General features: G+C 54.8%; 1 protein-coding gene across 1 annotated transcript in view; it reads left to right on the top strand.

Annotated features, from left to right (window-relative positions):
• The first annotated feature begins 1,118 nt into the window (after positions 1-1,118).
• The window catches only part of PCP4 (Purkinje cell protein 4), a 46,998-nt gene continuing 24,007 nt past the window's right edge, over positions 1,119-24,109 (top strand). The window contains exon 1 of the mRNA XM_037524928.2: positions 1,119-1,169. Within this exon, the coding sequence (XP_037380825.1) occupies positions 1,161-1,169 (9 nt within the window). The 5' untranslated portion in view covers positions 1,119-1,160. The remainder of the gene's footprint in view (positions 1,170-24,109) is intronic.

Raw genomic sequence — 24,109 nt, 5'->3', positions numbered from 1 at the left:
GTGAGTAAGACAGACGCATGGAGGCAGCAGCAGCAAGGGTCCCAGCAGGTGGGGCTGGGCAAGCGGAGGAGGGAGCCTGGGAAGCAGGGAGTGATCTATGTGTGTGCATGGGTGAGCACACGTGTGCACATGTGTGTACAAGGGTATACGTGCACACAAATGACATGTATGTGTCCCCGCGTGTGTGTTCTTGATGCAGGTGTCCGTGCACGTGTCTGGTGTGAGGCAAGCGTGTGAGTGTGCACTATGTATGTCTGCATGTGTCTGTATGCAGGTGCCTGTGTGTACGCACACCTGTGCGTGTTCTCCTACCCATGCTTCAGCATCGCTTCCTGAATTCGACCGCTGTCAGAGCCACCCGGCAAGGCTGACATTGTCCTGTCCCTTGTCCAAGTCGAGGCCCAGGCGTGTCCGAGTCCCTGGTGTGATGGCTGTTCTTGTGGGGCACCGCTGCCCCAGAGCGGGCATGGGACCGGCAGGCAGGACCTCCAGGTGCAGCCTGGCCCGCTGTGGTCGCCCTCAACACGTGCCCTGCGTTCCCTACTACAGACACGGCCCACAGTCAGCCCATGACCAGGAGGAGACCTTCCCAACCGCGCCCTGGCCCAGGAACCGGGTTCACCTGCGCGCCGCCTCTGAGACGCTGAAATTCCCCTCGGGCCTGAACAGGTGAGCTCCAGGGCGCCCCCACCTGCACTCACAGCCGCCTGCGAAGGAGCCGCCGGGGTCAACAGCCCCAGGTGCGCCTGAGGTCGGGAGCTCGGGCCGCGCGCCCCGGCTGGAGCAGGTGAGGGTCCCCGCCCAGCCCGCTCGCCTCCGCCGGGCGGGGCGCGGAGAGGGGCAGGGGCCCCGCGGGAGGGGAGCGCCGGGCCCCCCTCCCGCCCCACCCGCCGGCTCCGCTCCCGGCTGCGCCCCTGGACCCGCGCGCCCCGGCCCCTCCTCGGGGGTCGCGCCGCCCGCCCCCGGGCGCCCCGCGCCCCGCGCCCCGCGCCTCCCGCGCGCCCGCTAGGGGGCCCCGCGCGCCCGGGGATCGCGCCGCGCAGGTGAGGGCGCCTCATTGGTCCGCGCGCGCGTGATGCGCCGGGCGGCCCTTCTTAAGCGCGGGCCCGGGGCCGGCCGCCACCCCAGCGCGCCCGGAGCGGACGGAGGAGCGCGGCACCATGAGCGAGGTGAGTCCGCGGGCGCGCCCGGCCCGCCGCCCCCGCGCCCCGGGCGCCCCGGGACCCGCGCTGTGGAGCCTCGGGGGGCTCCGCGGGGCGGCGGCTGCTGAAGTTTGCAACTTCGTGCCCCTTCGCCCCGGGAAGGGACAGGGCTCCCCGGCGGCTCCCAGCGCGCGGGGGCTGCGGGGGAGCTGGCGGGGTCCCCACGCCGGAGGACGAAACCCGAGGTTTTCTCCCGCACCAGCGGGTTGCGGGGTCCCCTGGGCTCCCCGGCTAGCGCGTCTGCGGGGCCGCCTGGAGCCAGGGGGAGGCTGGGCTGTGGGCATCCTCTCGGCGCCGCCAGAGCGAGGGGCTGCCCGGGGGCACCTGCGCTGGGCAGAGCTGAGGGGCGGGGGGGGGGGGGGGGGCGGGAGGCAGCGCCCGGGCCGGGGTGCTGTGCCCTGCGCTCCCCCCGAGACCGCCCCGGAGCCGGTGCAGGCGCCGCTGAGCACGTCCTGCAGATGCACTCGTGGGCGCCAAGGGACCCCCGTTGGGTTTATAAAAACAGCATGTTCCCTTTCCCCCTGTAGAGGAGGCAGTTTTGGGGGGCTCGCTGCCTTCCCGTGCAGACACGGCCCTGCTCCTTCCCTCGGGTGGGCCCTGGAACCCTTACTTTTTTAGATCTTTTATCTTCTGTTTGTTTTTTTTTTCCCCCGACAGATGGGGGATCCTTTTTTTGGAAGTCTAGAGTAAAATTAACAACTTCCGAAATAAAATGCCTCTCCACTGCTTTTTATCTCTCCATGGGTGACTTCTGATGTAAACACGGCGGGAAGCGGGGCAGGCAAAGCAGGATGAAGTTCAGCAGCGGGTTCGGGATGGAGCCAAGGGGTGGGGAGGGAGTGTGTGGGCGAGGAGGGAAGGCTGTGTCTCCCCAGGGCGCGGGTCACCCAGTGGTCTGGCGACCCCCAACCTGGGAGGCCTGGGGAGCCTCTGTCCAGGCACTGCTTCCTGTGCTCCCTTTAGGTTTCTTGATTTGAGCCTTTGGGGGCGGTGGGGAGCCGTGAGGTCCAGGGCTGCTGTTATTTCCAGTGGATGAATGAGGAAACCAAGGCACAGAGAGTTTCAAGGTCAGCTGGTTCAGAGTCACCGGCCAGTGAAGGCTGAGCCAGCCCTGAGCCACAAGGCCGGGCAGCTGACCGCCAGGTGGATGTCGAAGTCCAAGTGCATGTGGGTTCTTGGACAGAGGTGCAGAGACCTGGGAGCAGGTGGGGGCAGGAGCAGGAGGCAGAGAGACTGCGCTGATGTCCGGTCCTTGTTTCCCGCCTGCTGGGGTGGGGGACTTTCTGCTGGACTCGCAGCAGAGGCTTCCAAAGTTCCCTATTGTGCAGGCTCCCCCGGCTTGCATCAGCGAGCTGGCTGGGTGCGGTGGCTTTTTACACACCGCTGGAGAAGGACTTAGAAACCAGCTTTACCCTGGGAGCTCCCGGTCTCCAAGGTGGCTGCTGGCAGACCCTGTGGGTTGCTGACCTCCTGGTGGTCAGGCCCTGGCCGACACCCCACCTCAGCTGCCCGGGGTTGTCCTCATGAGCTTCCCTGAGTGCCTGGCTCCACGTGTTCACTTAACTGCGTGTCCCCAGGGAGAGAGCACAGGCCCCAGAGCTCAGTCCGAGATGAAGGTCGCAGCCTGGTTTCTGCTGAATGTGTAATGAGGGCGGCTCTGAGGCCGCCCCCGCCCCGCAGCCCCGCAGCCCATCAGACGCCTTTGCAGGTTCTGGCACCAAGGAGCCCTCCGCCTGAGGCCCTGTCCTGTGGCTAAAACCCCACAGGTGCCGCTCAGCTTTGTCTCCTTGGCTGCGCCACATCCTTTCAGCCCCCATCCACTCCTGCTTCTCCCTCCTGCCTGCATCTCCCCCTGCAGCCCCGCCCTCTGGCCCCGGCTTAGGGACTAGCTCTCTTGCCGGCCTCCAGATTTCTAGGACTGTGTTGCACAGAGGAAGGGAATTTGCCCTTTGACTTAAACTTAAATCTGCTTAAAACTTTTAATAAAGTTGAACAGAAGCGCCTTTGAGTAGAGAGCTGGCCCCCGCCCCCCAATCCCGAAGCTTTGCTTTATTTAGTTGGATGAATTACACGTGACTCTGGTTTTAATAACTCAGGCAGGCTGGGCTTCGGGGGATCGTTTGCTGACACAGGGAACCAGTTACCGCAGAGAGCCAAAGCGAGGGTCTGTGGTCTTTCCTGTGACTTCAGGGTTTATTGGAGGCTGGTGGGCTCAGGGTTCCTGCTGCAGCTGTCAGCACCGGGTGCTTGTTAAGGATCCCCTGAGCTCAGAGCTGCTCCCCTGGGCTGGTGCATGAGCCTGCTGGGTGGAGAGCACCCCAAGGGCCAGGAGCTCTGGTGGCTGTTGCAGGTCCTTCCGCCTCGGGCAATTCTGGGAGGGGAAATGAGCCCGGAGCTGGCTTTAAACTGGGTGACTTTATGACACAGCATCTTCTTTATCCGGTGACAGTGTTTTTTTTGGGGGGAATGACATGTGATTGAAAAGAGCTGCGCAAGTATAGCGAGGAAAGTCAAGTCCAAATTTAGGGCAATGTGAGAGAGTGGAGGTGGTGTGTGGGGGAGTCTAATTTACATTCGGTATTAAAGTATGTCAGATGTGCCCGGAGCAATCAACGAGATGAGCTGGGAGATAATTTAGCAGGGATCAAAATGCAGGGTTAGGTCTGTTTGCTGGATCAGAAATCCTGGTCGCCAAGGCTGAAGTTTACAACTTTTATTCTCTTCTCTCCCCCGTGCAAAATGAGAAGGAACAGGCTCCCTTAAGGCTGAGCCACCGTCAGTGGTTTCAGAAAGAGAGTCACGAATAGTGACAGGCGCCTCTTCTCATTCAGGTGGCCATTTTTTAAGTTGCTTTTCAAAAGAACTTATTTAACAGGGTCAGAACCATGAGTTTAACGCATAGGAGCAAGAGTGGATAGAAAAACCACACCCGCTATTGGCTTTCTTGGGCGGTGAGGGGGGGGGGTTGTCCCTGAGGCTTTGGCAGCCACCACTGCTTAGACATGAGACCCCTGGGACAGCACCTTCCTAATCCTGGGCTCCACGGCCCTGTGCTCTCCTTGCGCTGTGCTGGATGTGTGCTGCCGCTCATGCCAGGGCGACAGGTGTCAGAAGGGTGGTCTAACTGACACTGAGGACGTTTAAGAGCAAACACTCAGACCCACCTGTCTGTCCTCCTTGGCACAGATTCAGTTGCCTTTTTGCATTAAATCTCTAAGGTCAGAAGAAAACAGTGACTGGCATTGCTCTGGACAGAGATTTGCAAGGGGAGCCAGTCATCGGGGGGATTCCAGTCATCGGGGTAAGCAAGACAGCCAGATTAGACGGATGGACAGTGAGGGTTTTTGCATCATGTGCTTCTTAGGATGTAACAGAACAAAAACAAAAGCTAATGGTGGGTGATTAAGTTTGCAGGAAACGTATCTTGAACCTGTTAAGCAGAGCACGTGAGGGTAACTGAGTGAAATGTGGGTTTGGCAACTGCCTCTGAGGACCTTGCAAGAGAAGACCAGATGACAGTTCACTTTCTTGGGTCATCTTAACTTCACCTGCAGCAGAGCCACAGGGAGGCCCAGCAAGACCCGCGCGCGCGGCCTGGCTGGGCCACACCTGCCGGGGTCTCCCTCCCTCTCGTGGGTGGCGTGCACTCCAGAGAAACACCCGCTGCAGCTTGACTTGGAAGTCTGACTTTCCCTAGCTGGAAAGAAGCCCTCAGGAAGGTCAAAAACCTGTGTGCTGGGGGACAAGTGTAGTCGCTGCCGCGGCCCGGCTTCCCCGATGCTGCATTTCATTAACCAGAGCTGTGGGATCGAGGAGTCTCGCTGTTTTTTCTCTTTTGAATTCTAAGAATGACAGAATGCAGGATGTATTTTTTTCAGGAAGGAAAATTGAATAAATGACTCACAATTGATTTTGTTCAAAGTTTAGTGGAATCATGTGATTGAGATAAAAAGAAAACATGGGTTTTGTACTGGAAAGTGCCTTGAATTTTTGATGAGCACAGACACATTTTCTGCACGATTCCTGAGAACCCACTCCGGTCCCTGCGCTTCCCGAGGCGTCGGCTCAGGTGGGGGCAGCGGTCTTTCTGCCTTAGTCCACTTCGTACCGCCCCACCTGAACCCGTGAATAATACCATGAGCTCAGGCCTGGGGCTTTTTGTGAATTTACAATGACTTTCTGAAAGGGTTGCATCCCGGGGGAAGAGAAGATTAAGGGGGTGTAGACGCCCAGGTCTTTATCATATTTGATGCATGCCTTTAGAAACATGGCATTGAAGCTCATGCCTTAAAAGTATTATTTTAAGGCACCACAGCCTGGTGCCTTGCAAACAGTAGGAACTTATTCCCCACAGTTCTGGGGCCTGAGGCCTGGGATCAGCATAGCTGGCTGAGGACATGGTCCAGAGTCCGCACTGGGCCCATAGATGGTGGGAGCATGAGGGATCATTCTCTGTTTCCGGGGAGCACTAATCCCCTTCCTGAGCACCCAACCCTTGTGACCTAGTCACCCCCTTTAAAATGCCCCCACATCTAATAGCATCATATTTGCATGTTAGGATTTCAGCCTCTGAATTTGGGGGAGCACAATCAGACCCTGGAATCCTTTCCTGGGCTGCATTTTGTTTATGAGAACGACGCCCTCTGAGGTTTCGCACCTCTGCACGGCGTGGCTTTGACCTTCGTAAGTCTGAGTCCTGGATGAATGGATGGGTCTCAGGGTGTGGATTTATCAGTTATTGCTTCCCAAAGCATCTGACACCCCCTTTTCTAAAGTTGAAGCTTGTGATCAGGATGCTTTGAGAGGGGAAAGGTTCTGGCTTTTCCTTTGACTCTGGTTGGAAACCCGTGCTTGCTCTAGAACTCTCTAAGCTGGAAACGGGCGCCTTGCTACTCTGCTCAAGCAGTTAAAGAAAATGAGAGAAACTGGGAAGAATCTCACCACACAAAAAGAACGGTTGACATTTGGGAAAATGTCAAGGAAAATAGGAGAGCTGGGGGAGGAGAATTCTAATGTCCTGTAGTTGGGGGTTGTGGCACGGAGACAGTTGCACTTCAGGTGTGTTCTTTACAATTCCAACAAAAGGCTCTGTCACTGGAGAGGCAGAGCCAACCGAGAGCTTGACAAATGGCCGACTGTACTGAACCAGAAGCCTCTCCGGCTGTGGTTCCAGGGGCCTAAGAGAGTCGAAGCAGATTTTCAGTAAGAGGCTCCTGCTGAATCATGGTGGGACAACCTGGAGGTCCTGGCAGATGGCTGGAGGCAGCTGTACCCAGCACACAGCCAGCAGGTTCGTAGCAAAGTGTTTTCCTCCATTGTTAAAAATGAATCCTATTTATAGTCACTTAATTATATTAATTATAACAAATATTTTAATGAAATTTAGTCGCACCCTTAAATATTTTAATTTATCTTTGAAAATAGGAATACATGACAATTCATATGCAAAAACAGAACGATTCGGATTTGTTCTCCCGGGAAGCTGGGTGTTGAACTGTGCGCCCACACACTCGAGCAGCCTAACAGGGTCTGTCTCCGATTCCCTCTTATCCCAGAGCACAAACCATTTGGCATTCTCCTTCCAATCTTTGGAATAAAGTGAGGTATAAATAATAAATACAGAAACATTTTCCCTTCGATTTGGCGCAGGTGCCTCGAGCATGGGTGTGAGAATGGTCTATAGATCATTGTTTTATGCCATAAACGAAGCGGCCTTCCCACACCCATCAAGGACTCAAGCCTATAAATCCAACCTCCATTTCTGGGCTGCTCTGTGTGAACAATTCTGCATAAGTTACACATTCCAGGCATCAATCTGCTGGAATATTGTTTGTGCCTTGCAAACAGCCCGAAATTTATGCTTTGGAATTTCACTGAATTACTTCTCATTCCATTTCTGAAAGGGAAGCGCTTGGCCATATTTATAACATGGTCAGTGGAAAAATCAATCACGCGCTAAACGCCATTATTTTATATTTTACTCTTAAACTGCCACCTTATACATAAAAGAAGATGAATTAGAATCATAAAGCAGGAAGGTAATCATCCACAATTGAAAGCTCCCTTGCAGAACACCTAAGGGAAATAACCCATAGGACTATTCAAATGAGGCAACTTTCAGGTTGCAATGGAACAAGGGTGGAAAACTGGGGATCCCTTTATCTGAAGGCGTCTCTTCCCAGTCTGAGTCAAGACTAAGATATCCCGGCTGATCCAGGCTTCCATCCTCACCCAACGGTCTGGAAGGCAGTCTTTTGAAGGACAATATTTATTTATTGGATTCGATTACAGTCAGGACCATTGACAGCTGACAAATATCGTCTACCATTCTCTGTCCTCTGAAGTTCACTGGTTTCATGTTTAATTGAATATATTCTTTAATAGGATTGTCTTTATCAGCACCTTTTCCTGTTGGAACCTCTACTATTTCTCTGTAGATGTTATTCACAAGCTCCTCCACCCGACAGCCATAGATAGCCTATTACATACAAGCAAGATGTCACTTCCCCTTCAGCTTACTTTAAGGTCGTTTGCATTTCAATGCAGGGACACTGAACCCCGTGCCCTGAATTTCTTAAAGAACAGTACCTCCATGAGTGTTAGGTTTTGAAAACTTGTTTGTAATTATTTCATAGATGAGTTTGCAACTGGGCTGTTTTTCCTGGGTGGAGTGTAACTGCAAAAAACCTGTCATTGGTCCCCATGAAAGCACACCAGTGACTTGGTCGAGATTCTAAGACAGTGATTAAGTGACTAAACAAATCAAGGTTTAGTTGATTTGAAAGGAGGGCCCCGGAGGTTGCATTTGTCTTACCCAAACAAGAGAGTGACAGTATAGTAAGATCTCAATATAACACTAGAACAAGGTCTTCTTTTTCTAGCCACTCCACTTTCTGTCCATCCCATGGTGCCTAAGCTCCAAAATTTAAAAATGAATTAAGAAATGACACTTGATTTAAAATTCAAAATTCTTATGCATATAATTTCCTTAGTAAGTACTATGCACTGTCTCATGAGGGGCTGTTAAAAAAATACTTTTTTTTCCCCTGAGCCTAACAAAATGGTGGATATATGCAGACTTTTCTTTGTCACATTTCCCTCACTTGTTCAATGTGCAGAGACACCCCTGACGCGGTGAGGTGGTGAGGTTGTGAGCACAGAGTGATGTGTTGCATGCCTGGAGGCTGGCCTCTTCCTCTCTGAGGGGTGAGAGGTCTTCGCTGGACACTGGTGTTGACATAAGCCTGCCACATGCAAGAGGGGCTAGCGTGTTGGGCCTGTTTTAAAACTTGGAGGAGAAAAATAAAAACCAAGTGGTGTTACTTATATGTGCAAGCTAGAGAAACCAAGCTAAGGGTCAGACAAAGACACACTTACAAACTAGCTCTTGAGAGCTGACTACAGAAATGAAGCATCCGGAGGGGTAACAACAGAGTGAAGGGAGCACAATGGACTGAGGTGGTGGACTAGGGAGATTTGGTGGTGGGTGCACAAGGGTGGCGATATTTGAGGGAGACCCTTGTGCTCCCTAAAATACCAAAATAGCACAAGCCAATGCTACTGCAATAAAAAAGTCATGACTCTTCATGAATTTCCAAGCGTTGTAGATGGAAGCAGCAGGAAGCGAAACTTGAAGCCCTTCTGCTAGAGTGACAGCTTCTTCCTCAACAATTCTAGAGGAGCGGGGCAGTTTACGTCCAGTCCCTCCTCCCCATCTTTGATTTGCTGTCATTGGTCTATCAGTTGTCTTCAGCAAGCATTTAAAAAACCGATACTGAAAGCTTGTCAACTTTTGGGGAACTGTCTCCTCTGCCCCCCCACGATCCAGGAAGGAACAACGGTGGTAATCCTTTAGAATCTTGGTTTGCAAAGCTTTGGAGAGCACGTATGCACGGCATTTATTTTTTACACTTCTTTGTACATGCTCGTGTGCTAATATATGCAGGGCAGTGAAGAACCTGCACAAATGAAAACTTATAAGGACGGGAGCATGTCTGCATCAGCCCTGCTTTCAGATGCCTTGCTGATTGTGAGACTTTATGATGCAAAGTTCCAAGGTACAGTGCATATTGAGAAAGCTCACTGCTGGTGGCGGAGCGCGGGGCCTGTGATGCAACAGTCGTGGCAACTGTGCTGCTTTTGAGCCTGACCTGGTGGCTGCGCCTTCCAGCTGGAGTCAGTGCTCCTGAGGAGGTTCTAACCGTGGAAGGGTTACTCAGAGCTTCTGTTGTTTCCTCGATGCTGTTGCTGGCAGCTTTGGCATTATTTTCAACCTGTGAAAATTTTATGCAAGATATTTTTTATTGTGTAAAAAAACCATATTGTGCAGTTTACCATCTTACCTATTTTTAAGTGTCGAGTTCAGTTGTGTTAAGGTTTATTTGTATTGTTGGGAAACAGCTCTCCAGGGCTCTGTCATCTTGTAAAACTGAACGTTTGTCTCCAGAAAACAATAGCTCCCCTTTACTCCCTCCCTCTGTCCCTTGCCCCCCACTTTTCTATTGCTATAAACTTGACAACTCTAGGCGCCTCGTAGAGGTGGAATCACACCGTGCTTGTCTTTGCACGACTGGCTTATTTTGTCTACTAGTGTCCTCATGGCTCATTCTTGTCACAGGTGACTCTGCGGGGGAATGTTCTCCAGCCACTTACCTCCTGTGGGGAGATGAAAGGTAGCACGTATAATCTAGAAATCCTCTTATCGAAGCGCAGAGAGCTGCACTGCAGCTCCGGCCGTGTTCTGAGCGTGTGTTGGGTGTCAGGGTGTCCAGACAATCCCCTGTTGTGGGGCTCCACCTTCCCTCCCCATCAAGTGACCGTGTCACTGTCAATCCAGATATTGATAACATTTCTTCGTATCGGATATAAAGTTCTTTTCATCATGCATGACGGTGAGGGTGAAGCCTCTTCTGCCCTGGAGGTGCTGTTCACCCTGCAGCCGGTGTCCTCAGTGCCCCTGGGTTGTGCAGTGTGCAACCTGTGCGGCTGGCCATGGTGGCTCTGCCCTCCCTCTGTGCCGCCAGCCTGCTTAAAGACCACCGGTGTACTGAGGGACCGTCGATCTACGTCCTACTTAGAATTCAGGGAATTAAAGGAGGGCAGAGTTGTCATTTCACTCAAAAGAGTCATTTTTAAAGTAGGGATCTGGATGCCCAAAGGCTAATCTTGTTCAAAATCACGGCGCTTCTGAGGAAAAGCCAGTCTAGGTCTCACTTACACATTTCCTATTCCATTAAATTTCTCATTTTCTGTCATATCCAGGATACAACCCAATTTCTTTTATACCTGTCCCAATTCCATTTAGGACTTGGGCATGAAATCTATTAAAATGAATGTTGTCCTGGATTTTTTTTTTATTAGTCTCAAGTAAAAAAAGAACAAGCGTGGAAATCTTGACAAAGCCATTCTTCCTTCAACAGAAGAATGTATGTTGACTGTATTTCTTGAGATTCAAGTTTGCACTCTGCCCGCCTCATGCTCCCATCCCAACCCCTCGCAGACAAGACGGGGAATGTCAGTAGGAGGAACAGTTTCCTGGAGACCTTTGTCGAGATGCCTCCTTCTGCCTTCCCTGGCAGAGTTTCCTTGGCTTTGGGTTTATATCCGTCGCCTTCACTCCTGGCCTTATCCTTCATGACTCTGTTTGGATAAGAAAGAGCACCCTAAATCCCCCCAAATTTGCCCAGGGGACAGTGGCTCCTTAATATGATCAACACCGTGGCTTGTATTATCACCACCCACATATTTTGCCAGGCACGTTCTGCCTCCTGAATGATGGCAGAGGTCGTGTCTCGGATTCCTTCTCATCTCCCCACACGGACCAACTGTTAACCCACAGGGATGGAGACCCCGCTGGGTGAACGGATGCTTCTTGGACCCTGCCCTACCAGGGTTTCTAGGCCACTGGGCGAGACCTAATCCCTTAAACTTCATGATTTACAAGGTCCTTATGGACACAGGTGTCGTCACTGCAGAAACCTCGTGTCAGCGTGCAGACCCGAGAAGGAGAGGAAGACCAGGACCTCCCGAGGAGCCGGGGCTCAGTCCCTGCTGACTGAAGAATAGTGGTCCAGGGCCAACGATCTGTCCTAGAGTCCCACATTCCAGGGCCACGGGAGACCGAGGCCATCATCAAGTTCACTGAACGGATCCACGCTTATTCGGATGCCATAGCTGGCTTCTCACACTTGCCCAGTGATAAAAATTCCTGTCAAGAGGTTGGGTTTTTTCCTTTCTTATCAATGATTCTGTGGGTTCTGTCAGCGTCCACTATCTGCCGGAACAGGGTGAAGTGAAAAAAGTAATTCCTTCAATACATGAGAAGGTGACTTCATGAGGATAGTCAGTAAGGTTCTTGAACTGTGCGTGTGGGTTTATGTCAAGTCTCCTTGCACGAGTCCTGAGCGATGCCTTCATGACCTGGCCAGGCTGTCACCGCCTTCTTTGTCCACAACAGGACACCTTGCACCCCGTATCCTGGAGACCCTGGCGGCTTCCTCACCGTGATTACTTCCTTCTCTTTGGAGTTTGTGCAAGGCCTGGGCTCATCCTTCTATTTATAGCTCTGTTCTCACATATGCATAAGTCCTGTCAAAATATCGAGATAATACAGCGCCACATCGCAAATATTATTTCTGGCGATGTTCTATACCTCGGAAATGTGGGCTATTCTACCTCTCCTTGAAGATAACTTCTTAAAATAGACATAGCAACTTGTCAAGTGTCTCCACCAAATACCTCCTTCAACTTCATCATTATTTTTCCATCTAGATTTAATCTTTCTTCAAAGCAGCTTCCTTTCATTTTGGGGGCACTGTTTTTGTGAATTTTCATGTCATCATTTTTTTTTTCTTGAGCTCTTGCTGAGACAGAGCCAGATTTGGCTGGAATTCATGTGTGAGCTCCCCCACAGTTGAATTTTGGGTAAGGATTTTGAATTTTCACATGACAAAAATATAAATGCAGCATCATGAAACGTTACAGCCACAGGCAGAAGCCTCAGGGCACCCGGCTCTCGCTCCTGTGTCCTTTTAGTGTGACGACAAGGGAGCAAGACGTGGGCCAAGCAGTGGCCAGTGCCCCCTTAGGAAGGAGGCGGCTGAGAACGAGCCACGCTCTGGAATCTGGAATCGTTTCTTCCTGGCCAGCTGGGCAGGCGACCAGCTCAGACAGGCTTGGGGAGTCTGGGGGAGCCTGAGATATGCGTGGGGACGGAGAGTGACGCTGTTGGTGGCGCCCCCTGTCGACGCTGTGAGGAGTCTCAGGATGGTGATGGCGCCTCACAAGGTGCAGGCCCTTCCAAGAGAGGGACCCTGGGTGAGTGTGGGGGTCCCCCGGCCTGGGGCCACCCAGCCTGGTGAGCTTTTTGGTTGAAAAGAAAACGAGAAACAGTTGGTGAGACACAATTTCAACATCCCTTTGCGGTGTCTGCAGCCTCCTCGCAGAGAATTTTGGAACAGCCTGGGTCTGACTATGGGAGCAGGCGGCTGCCACCCCCCCACCCCCAAAGATGGTGCTTTCAAGCAGGCTCTGAGGGAGCCCCCTGGCGGCACGCTTGGCCCCCAAATCAGAGATACTGGGTGACACCGCAGGCTTGTCGAGAGGGTGGAGCCATGAAATGCACCCAGAAACACCTGGCACGTGTGTGTATTTTAAAAGTCATGTAAACGCTGGGTTCCCACCCCCATGGGAGAAATGTCTCCAGTTCAATTCGGAGAGTTGGTTGCTCACTCGGACACCTGCCTGCGCCCCCAGCCCTGCCCTCACTCCAGTCCTCACCTTCCCCCAGTGTGCAGGCCCGGCTGCAGGTGTGCGGGCGTGCTCAGCGTGCACAGAGAAGCGCTCCGAGGCCGCCCCCCTGAGCCCCGCCCCTGCACAACCACCTTTAACTAAACTGAAACCGGGTTTGTGTCCCTGCAAATTAAGTTGTGCTGGATTTGGGGGGGCCGGGGAAGGAATACAAAGCCAGGCTCCATCCCAGAGGCACAGCCACAGAGTGGCAGTGTGGAGGGGGTCTGCTCCTTGGGGGCCGGGCTGGCCGCGCATGGGGCTCTCCTCCAGGTCTCACTTCGCTGCTCCAGCTGCTCCAGCCGCCTTAGGACGCGGCTTTCCCCTCTCTCCCTGAAGTGTACAACTCAGACTTCCACCACCTCCTGAGGCTAGTTTTGGTTTAGTGGAGTGGGGGAGAGCACCCTGGCTCTGCATGGCCAAAAAAAGGTCTCCCGAAGCCTCAGTATTCAGAGGGGCTCTTTTCTCAGCGGTGGCCTTGACCTGCACACGGCTGGTCTCCAGAGGGTGTCCTGAGCTCAGGGAACGGAGCCTGGGCACGGTGGGTGATGGGCGCCAGCGGCTGCCCGGCCCTGGGGTCCTGTTCCCACAGCTTCAGACGAGTGAGAGAGGACGCTTGGATGTGTGGTGGCTTAGCGGGGCCCCCATGCAGTGGCCCATGCGTTCACACACACAATTTCCAGGGAAGTCAGGAATTTCCATGGCCAGTAGGGTCAGGGCGCCTGAGCCCCGCAAGGCCACTGGCTGGACGGAGCCACAGAATGGGGGTGGCCGAGGCCGGTGTTTGTCTTCCAGGCAGTGCTCCCCCAAGACAGGCAGGACACGTGTCTGGCGCCCCCTGCTCCAGGCCAGCAGGCCCAGCCACAGCCGCCCCTTGCACTCTGCAGCTGCGCATCTTTGGGAGTGTGGCTAAACCGCCCTGCGTCTGGTTGGTCAGCAGGCCTGCCTGTCACCTGCCGGCCCTGGCCAGCACATCCACGCTACCTGGGATCTCGTCAGAAATGCCGAGTCTGAGGTCCCATTTCAGACCTGCTTGTCCAGAATCTGCGTTTTAACTGGGACCCTGGTTATTTCACACACATCACGGTTTGAGAAGCAGCACCCGGGGACACAACCCTTGTCTCCCCTGCCGTTTGCTGCCATAGGGTCTGGGGGCTGTGGAGTCAGGTGTTCACCGGAGAGCGGCAGGTCGTGAGACTCTGTCCGTTGGCCGTGCAGCGATGTCTGACCGAGCAGAAATAACCTCAAGCTCACGGGGTGTCTGCTTTGGCCTTTGCCCATTGTGTGGAGTTGCTTGCTCGCCTCCCACGGCTCCGGGGGTCAGAGCCGAGATGAAGGTGTGGGTGGGGGGGCTCCCGTGAGAGGGGATGTCCAGGGCCTGCCTCCGGGCACCCGGCCTCCTCTCCCAGGTCTCTTCACACTGTCCACCCCCAGGGCGTGTCAGTGTCCAACGCTCCCCCCGAGAAGGACTCCGGTCCTGCTGCCTGAGGGCTTTCTGAGGGGCTGGGGGCGAGTGTTCCAATTTTGGGGACACACAGTTCAGCATGTAACCCTGACCCTGTTGTGGGGGTCGCTGCCCAATCTCCAGGGTGGTTTGGAACCTTCCCTGACTTTCTTCTGCCACGAGAACCACAGCAGGGCAGCCGCTGGGAGGCCACCAGCCAGGGTGAGTGAGCAGGGCCAGCGGCTTTGGGCCCCGTGTGGAGCAGGGGCTGGAGACCTTCGTGGCGTTTCTGCCAGGGGCTCAGCGTGTCTCAGGCCCAGGGTCGGATCTGCAAGGTCAGGATCCACCCAGAGCAGCTGTCCCTCCCGTTGCCACTGGGCTGGCTGTGAATGGGGTGGTGGTCACTCCCGTAGAACAGAGGCTGTGTTTGCACGTCTGCGAGGAAGGGGTGGGAAGGGATGTCCTGGGATACTGACGTCCATTAACTGGGATCAGCTGGAGGATACCTTGTTTTTCACTTTCCACCTTTTGCCTTTTTCTTCCAAATTTTTCCCCATGACCATACCTACTTTATATAAATGGAAACCATATATATATATAATATATTTTGTGTAGAAGAACAGGCTACAGGCCAGAGATGCGGGGGGTGAGAGGACTCACCAGAGACAGAGTGGGGAGCAGAACAGGTGGATCTACTGAAATCCACTGCTGAGGGGAGCAGCAGGCGAGACGGGAGAGGTCTGCTGTGCCATGTGGGTTGCTCCCTGGCCAGGGATCGAACTCAGGCCGCAGCAGTGATAGTGCTGAGACTTGACCCCTAGGCCACAGGCGAGGCCCAGGAGACCATATCATTCAAAAAGAAAATTAACACAAGGATTTTCAAGGGTAGAGAAGGCAAATTTAAATCACACGGCCAATAGGATAAAGTATAAAGTGAATTTCACAAGGCAAACAGCCAATCCTCAAAATGGCTGCTGATTCGACAGCGGCCCTTATCTCTGTCAGCATAAAGGTCGGGCCAGAGTTGCTCCGGGCAGGACAGAGCATTTGAGGCTGACAGCCTCACGTTTCTTTTGTGGGAGCCTGAGAATAGTGGGGGGAATGCTGAGGGACCTGGAAAGGTTAATGCGCTTGTCTGGAAGATCTTGTCACTTTTTTTAAAAAAAAAAAATCTATTAAGTGAAAAAAAAAAAAAAATAAGCAACAAGAAAAGACCTTTCAGATTTTCCAAGTTCTCTTTGACTTCACTTTCACCCCTTTAGGGATTAAATTAGTGGAGCATTTAGTGCTTGATTTTCAGAATGCTGCTCGGAGAATTATAGATGATTTAAAAATAAATCTATTCCGTCCTTATCACACACTGTTGGCATCCAAGCTGCTTCTGCTCTTGGGACAATTCAGGGACTGGGATTCGCAGGAGGCTTGCAGTGACACCCCCAGAGGCTGTTCTCTTATGGGGGAGGCGACCCCCCCAGTGACCAGTGGCCACGGCCGCCCCAGCTGTCTGTCCCTCTCGATGTGCCCAGGCTCGGCGCCTGAGTTTCATTTAAAGCCTCACGATCCTTCGTCAATAAAACATGAAGTACCAAACCACAGCGATGCGCGTGGGGACCAGCCGCGTCTCTGCTTCCGGGAAGGGCCGCCGCTTCCAAGCCCCAGGGCCTGCAGATTTGTGCCTTTCTCCCCGACGACCCCTCTGAGGAGCTGCCTGTCACGACGCTCGCCTCTCATGGGTGCTGGAAACCCCGAAACCATCGGGAACTGGCAAGATGGACCAGCAGGCGAGGAAGACAGCGCGTGGAGCACAGCAGCTGGGGCAGACGCCACGGCCCCACACAGACCCCGCACACATGCTGACGGCTCCGGCCCTGCGGTGTGGGGTGGGGTGGGTGCTGCTCCCCGTCCTTTGCGAAGTCTCTGCAGCTGCTTGGTAGGCAGAGCCCACCCCAGGCCAGATGCTGGAACAGAGGGAGAGAACGCTTCCCCTGCAGAGAGCCGTCGCTGACATCACCAGACAGGGCTCCTTGGTGAGACGTGGTCGCCAGTGTGTGGGCGGGGCAGAGCCCTGCCAAGGCCAGTCGCCACACGTGGCCAGCGGGAGCAGGGCTCACGCCTTCCTTCTCAGAGGGAGGGATGGAGACGGGGGTCCAGTCCGGGGCATCTGCCGGGCACAGCCGGTGGGGCTTGGCCACACCCCACTCCTGATGCGGGAAGTGGACCCCCATCGACCAGATGTGAGCCGGGGCCCCTGTCCAGGCCCCTGTCTCGGTCATCTCGGGTCACAGCTCTTTGCACCGCCTTGAGATGGTTAATTCTCCGTCTCCCCTCCTGTTGTGAGCCAAGCCAAGCCACACTCCATGCCCTTCCCCTGGGGACCCGCCTCGATGGAAAGGTGAGCGGCCAGCCCAGGCGTGACCGACCCTGCCCCGGGCTGACCCGGGCCGCTGTCCCAATCTGAATCAGGGCCTGGGGCCTTGCTGGCTCATTCTGACCATCTGCTTTTGAAGAGGACCTTTTATTCCTCAGGCTGAGGGAGACCAAAACCCCTTAATGGGAGAATTTTTTTTGTTGACCCACCCGGGACTGTGGGCCCCGTCTCACCCTCGCTCCGATGGCTCGATGATGGGGCTGAGCAGAGGCGCCTCCTTGAGCCAAGGCTTCTGTGGGGGGCGGCTCCACCGTTGCCCAGACAGATGCAGGCAGGCGCTCTTCCCAGCATCTGGGGCGAATGGGCCAGTCTCATGGGGGGAGGGTGGAGAATGGGGGGGCCCCAACCCTGACTCCTTCAGAAGGGTCTCTGTTCCCCAGGCCTAAGGAGGAGAAGGCCACGCCTCTCGGTCCACTCAACAGCGAAGCACAGCGCCCCCGCCCACCGCGTCCACTCTGGCAACATCAGTCTGTCGGGAAGGGCCTTTGCCGCCTATTGCCTTGGGCCTTTATCTGCTTCATCTCTTTCCTATTCCACACGCAGGAGAAACGTCCCGTTTGTCTTTTTCCTTCTGACTTGTCTTCTTTCCCATCATGCCCTGAGTTCCTTCCATTCTGTTTTGCAAATGGCAAAAATTTACCTTTTTTCTAATAGCTGGACGTGTCCCCCCGTGTCTCTGTGACGCCTCTTCCTTGCCTGCTCACCGTCGGGCTCCGGGGCGAGGGGTGTGCTGCCGGCGGCGGGGGGACCCGGTGAGTCCGGTCCTCGCCCAGCACATTGAAGATCAAGCCAACATCTCGGAGTGAGCACAGAGGCTGCCGGTGTGATTCAGAAAGTGCATGTGGCCTCTCATTCGCACCCGAGATTTGACCCGCTAGAGTTCTCTTTTATTCTCGTCAACCTTCTGGGATGAAAAATAAATACCTTTCAGGGGGCTCGTGTGTTGCGTGGTGCACGTGGGATGACACCTACGCGTGGAGGGATTTTCCGACTCGACCTGATCTGTCCCGGGTTCTGGCTTTGCTGTCCTGAGGACACAGGTGTTGGTGGCCGGGCCTCCTAGGTGACCTCTGAACGGGGACCCGTTCTGTTCAAGATGGTCCCGAGGCAGGATTCTAGAAAGCGTGTCATAGAAACGTGCAAAAGTATAAACTCTTCAGACAGTCGTGGCTTGTGGGAAAACGGTCAGAACAATTTTCTAAATCCCTGACATTCCGTTTCCCTGCGCCTCGCTCTGCCGGGAACGTGTGACCGTGGTCTTGGCGGTTTTGTTGTTTTGCTCCTCATGACTTCTTGCAGGGCTTTGAGTTTCTAAAACATCCCATTCAACGCTCGCTAATCTTTCTTCCACCTTCGGGAGGTGTAACTGACAAGTCAGCGGTGCCCCATTTCAGCGTCCGGGCGCACACCTCGGCTCGGGGGCGCGGAGCCGGGGGCGCGCCCTCACCGCACCTCTTCACCTGCTTTGGGGAGCTCCTGAGCTCTGTCTCGGCAGCGTCACAGGGGGTCACTCAGGGCTGCCCCTCGCCCCTCGCTCCGCCTTGCAGCTGCACTGAGCGCTGGGCGCCTTCCCCCAGCCCTCCTCACCCCCAGCCCTGCAGACGCAGCCGCTCACATGGTGTCCAAGACTCTGCCTTCTTCTTGGTGTCACGTGGGATGAGCAGCTCTGTGGCCCCTGGGTGTGGCCCGGGCTCTGGGCCTCGGTGAGTGACACGCTGGGGGTGTCCCCACGACCAGGACATCACGGGGGACGCACTGCGGGGAGGCCCCGGTCACTAAGGGAAACGTGTGGCCCGCACTGTGTTTGTCTGCATCTCCAGCCTCCTGCGCCCTTAGCTTCGTGCGGGAGGCGACGGCTCACGTCCCTCCTTGGTGGCCGCCTCCTGCATTGCGGAGAGTGTGGGCCGGGCTTGCGGGGGCCTGACGAGCCACGGGCCCTCGTCACTCCTCGGGCTGCTGGTGAGCCTGGCGCCAGGGGCCGGCTGCCTCCTCTCCCGGCGACTCTGTGGACACGCTGTGTCCCTGCTGTGCACACGGCTCCTGCCGGAGCTCGGAGGCTCGGCCACGCCTCGTCCCCTCTTGCCCCAGGACGGGGGACAGACCCAAACCCACTCTCTGCCTGACAGTTGGTGTGGCCTGTGCAGCCCAGGGAGGGGGCGCAGCCTGCATGAGAGGCGCCTTCGAGACTTGGCGAGCCGCACCTGGCGGGCGCGCTGAGTCAGACGCCCCACGCGTCGCCTTCCACCTGAGCCTGAGGACGCAGCGGTGGGCAGGGCGGGGGCATCGCACATCAGGCGGGTGCATGGTGGGAGCAGGTGATCTGCCCACGGGGTACGAGCCCTCCTCTGTGCCTCCTGCAGGGCGCCCTCCTTGACCCTGGCAGACGGGATGTGAGATGCTGCCCTACCAGAAGCACTGGGGATCAGGGGGCCTCCCTGGCACCCGAGAGGCAGGAGCTGGGGAGGGCTCCCCCTCCCACCCCCTCCCGCCCTGCGCGGTCCTCAGACACGGTTTGCAGGCCTGGGAGCCTCGTGCCAGGCCCCGCGGCTGGTGCAGCACGCTCTCAGCTGCGCTCCCCATGCCCTGTCCTGCTCGGCGAAGCCCCTAACACAGCTACAGCATGGAGGGCGTTTGCCTCAGGCTCTGCTTTCTGGGTAACCCAACTAAGACGACGTCTTGTCTTTGTTATTTTCCTATAGTCCTTGGTGCGCTGGGACTGTCAGGAAAAATCACTTCAGAAATCCAATCCTTAAATATTAATCCTGCCTTTATATGGCTCCTGTCCTAGCTGGTCACGAGGCCCGTCCTACACTCGGTCTTGACCCAGCGCTTTTGTTGGGGGTTTATTCGATTTGGAGTGTTCCCTGAGTAGTGAGCATCATGCAGGCGGGAACCTCCCTCCCGGGACCGTGGGTTCCGTGTGTGGGTACGTGAGGGCCGTGGCCCAGGACAGTCTGCTTCTGTGGGGTTCTGCCTTGCCCCCGTTCAACTCGCTGCTCCAGAGTCCACTGCACGCAGGCCTAGCACCTGCTGCGCGAGAGGAGAGGTTACTTCAGTGCCGTGATTCCAGCTTCCTGGGAGGGTTCTCAGCATTTCCTGGAGATGAACCTGGGATGATATAGAAAGAGATAGTGCTGAGGAAAGTGTTTTAACGGGGCAACGAATTTTCTTTTTCTTTTATTTTTAAAGATTTATTTATTTATGCATACAAGAGCTGGGTGCAGACAAGAGGTGCAGGGTGAGAGGATTCCCCAGAGACAGAGTGGGGAGCAGAATAGGTGGGTCCACTGAGATACACTGCTGAGGGGAGCAGCGGGGAGACAGGAGAGGTCTGCTGCGCCCTGTGAACTCGTGCTGCAGTGGCTGCTGATAGCTTCATAGTGCTGAGACTTAACCCCTGTGCTGCTAGGGAGGCCCTAGTTTTCTTATTTGTGATTGCAAAGGTAAATCTGAGTAGGGTGACCCAGTGGGGTACCCCTCCTCATAGAGGACCTCCTTTCCCTTCAAGAGGTCTTGGGAATGGTAATAGGGATGCTGTTTGAAGAGGAGACACCCTAGGTGGAGGCAGGCAGAGCTGGCAGTTGCTGCAGGGACCCCATCCCAGGTGCCAGGAGGAAGGGCTGCTCTAGGCATTTGGGAGGGCTTGGGAGAAGGCGCTGCATCTGGGGTGGGACATGGTAACCCGGAGGGAGACAGGAGTGTTGATGAACATGGAATGGTGAGGTGTGGGTGGAGCTAGGAGAGGACCTGAGTGAGGACATCTGTGCCAAGTATCACGACAAGGGCCAGATGCAAGAATCCTGGTGAGATTCTCCCGGGAGCAGTCAGGAGAGCTCACAGCTCGGGCTGTTGTTGAAACTGATGCTGATTTTTGCCTCCACTTTTCCCCTCCCCTTCTTAAGCCAAAGGAAAAACAAAATAAGCAAAATCCCACGTGTTTCAACCCCTGTTCCTCTCCGTGGCCTCACCAGCTGACTCTAGATGGGTCTGAAACTTCAAAGCAAATTTCTGCTGATAAAAAGAATCACGTGTCCATGCAGGAAGCTCTAAGACCCTGGGGCTTGATTATCTAGATAATTCTGACAGGCTGTTGGGCTCATCTGCACTAACCCGGCCACCGGCTGTGTGGGGTTCCTGCTGTCGTATAGGCTGATAGACGAAGCCGGAGTGCTGTGCGAGCTGAATAAGCAGCGGTGGCCCCACAGCATCCCTGATCACTTCTGAAATTCCTCGATGGCTTGGCACACCAGCATCTCGTTCAGGGCTTGCTCCGGAGGATAATTTATCTAGTTCAACACTTGACCTGATTTGTTCCAATTAGAATCATCTTCCTGGGGTGTGACTGCTTTTGTCCTGCAGGTAACGTAGGTTCTCAGGAAAACGAGCTCATATTTAAAGTTAGTGAATAGAAGGTTTCTCTCACCTGGGGACAAAGGCAGCCATCGTCCGCGGGGTAGTAAATTCTCTCCCTTCTTGGCAAAGAAACCTTTTCTTATTGGAAAAGGTTCATTACCCCCCACCCTCCATCCACCTATCCCTTCACCCATTTTGGCGTAGCCTAGCTCTGAGTTCTCTTGTTATTTAAACTTTAAATAGATCTCACCAAGTTTCTACAGTTGAGCCCTGGAGTTGGTTTGCCTCTGCTTCTACCACAGCTCAGGCATCCTCAACATTCCAGGCCGGCGGCTGCTCGTGAGGTCGTGTTGGCCTTCCCACGGTGACCTGTTTCACCAGTCCCTGCCCACTCAAGCAGACCCTCAAAAAGGACTCCCCCCATGATACGGGGAGATGGTCAGGTCAGTGGTCAATGACCCAGCCTCTCTGCTAGCTCGGCGTGTTCCAGCTGCGTGACCTCGAACACTTGGCCCCTGTGTGCCGTCGGCTACGATCTGTAGGGTGAGGCTGATGAGAGGGATGGTGGTGTCTACCTCGTCAGGGCCGTGTCAGAATTCAGGGCCTGTCTGGCTTTGGCCAGGGCCTGCTAGGGAGACCGTGACACCCAGTCCAGGCTAGACCCTCTCCACCGCGTGGTTTAAGGACGCTTCTGCCCCCGCGGGACCACTGCTCTGTGCAAAGATGGTTACAGCCTCCGCAGACATCACGAGCAGGTCAGGTTTTGGGTAATCCCCCCACTGCTTTCAGCTCCCCTTAAAATACATCACAAGTTCTCAAAGCACTTTGAAATGAGATGCTTTCAATGATCCTTTTCTGCAGGACTGTTTTCTGATCCGAGACACTATCTTATGACACCTCTTGGCTTCATTTTACCTCCATCAAATAAGACGACACGAAAACCCTGTCTTAGAAACCCTGGAAAAATGACTCCTTTCTTCCCTGGATAGATTTCATTTTGGTTTTTCTCAGGTTTCATAAAGGTAATCTTGGATAGACTGAGGTATTCATGACATTTGAAAGGTGTCGATGCTCAAGGTATTTAAAGACACGTGGGCTGAGCGCGTACCCAGTTCGCGCTCCTATTCCATTTAATTTGACTTTATTCAAACTCTAAACACAGTCCTTTTATGCTGTGGCGCTTCTTCCTGAGCCGCTTGTGAATTATGGCAGCTCTGATGGCGGCTTCCACGCTGCGCGGTGCAGCCCCAACAGCGGCGGCGCCCCTGGCTGGCTTCTCTACCCCGGTCAGACTGTCACCGAGCTCAGGGAACGCATCCGGCTGGTGTTTGAAAAGCTGGGAATCAAAATAAGCTCAGGCCAGAAGGGCAGAGTCATCGCCACTTGCAAATCAGCTGTGTCCAAGGAGCATGATTTGGTTTAAATCAAGAAGCTCTACGCGCCAGGGGGGCGCCCGGGTGGGGGGTGGGGTTGGGGGTGAGGTTGCGGGGGCCTGGAGGGGTGCTTTGGGCTGTGAAGCTGTGACCCTGTAACTAACGGGTTTGCTGAGGCACAGGTGATGTGGGACTCATGTCTGCACCTCCTCCTTTGATGGGGGGCGCATGGGGGGGGCAGCCTAAAAATTCAAAATGTTCCAGGTACACGTGGTGAAGGGACCCACATTTTTGGAAACTTCCCACTGTATCCCCTTTCCTCCCACTTTCTCCCACAGACATGGGTTTCCCTCAGCACCGGGCAGAGGCCCCTGGCCTGGGTGGGCCTTTGCATTCCCGCCCACTCGGGAGTGGGGTGCCAGCGTGTGTCGGGGGGGCTGGTAATAAGCAGGAGACTTGGCTGCCTCTTCCTGGGGTAATCGTGTGCACAGGGTGGTAAACATTGCAGGGGCGGGGGACGGCTCTCTTTGTGGAGGTAATGCTGTATCTCTCATCCTGTTCACCCACGTTAATCAGAAGTAAAAGCAAACGTTTCCCAAGGATCCACTTACTGTTAATCAAGAGCTGACTAGGGATTCGGGGATTTCTCCTGATGACACTGAACACAACTAGGGCCTGATGAATATTTTTATATTGTTTTCAGGCTGAAGTCCTGGACCCACATGCCAATTTTGAGGGCACCCTTTTCCTTCTGTGGGGGGGCACTGGGAATGGTTGCTTCTTGGTCAGGGCTCTGCCCGCCTGTCCAGGACCCCAGAGAGGCAGTGACAGTGGCCGTGCCTGCAAGGCACTGCGCTCTGGACAAGGAAGCCCAAGCTCCAGTGTAGACTGGGCCGCCAGTTAGCCCCGTGACCTTGGACAAAGTCCCCTGCTGGCCGCCTCCTTTTCACCTGAGCGTTAGAGACGTTCCCTTCTCTTCAGGCCCTTCCAACTGCCAGTGGCCAGAAGGTTGGACTCACAAATGACCTTTCTCCACGGACTGACTGAGTGAGGTGCACCATGTCGTGGACAGAGCCAGACGTGCTTTGACGAAGCCTGTGGGTGTGTCCCCGTGGGCACATATTTTACGCAGCTCTTCAGACCTCCCACCTACAGACTCTTGCCCAGATTTTTAGGTCTAATCATAAAATAGTCCTCCTTCTGCTCAACTACTTAGACTTCATAAACAACGGCAAAACCACACATCAACAATGGAAGAAAATTTGACTCTCGACTTAGAGTGTCTTGGTTAATTCCAACCCACTTAAAAACAAACCTTGGGCGTGGCGGTTTGCACGGGAATACAGCGGTGTAATGGCAGAGCCGGGTCCGGCCTTCCCTGGTGGCACAGGCCCCGCTGTCTCCCTCCCATTGGATGAGGTCACGGCCCATCGACAGCGGCTCGTACCCGGTGCTGCTTGGCTCTGGCGAGGGGGTGCCGTGCAGCCTCGGCAGGTCCCCTCGGGTTGCCCCATTCCTGTTC

Source organism: Talpa occidentalis, unplaced genomic scaffold (assembly GCF_014898055.3).
Source record: "Talpa occidentalis isolate TD23 unplaced genomic scaffold, MPIMG_talOcc4v2.1 talOcc4.4, whole genome shotgun sequence".
Taxonomy (NCBI): Eukaryota; Metazoa; Chordata; class Mammalia; order Eulipotyphla; family Talpidae; genus Talpa; species Talpa occidentalis.
The sequence above is the reverse complement of the archived record's forward strand: the minus strand, read 5'-3'. Positions and strand labels throughout refer to the sequence as shown.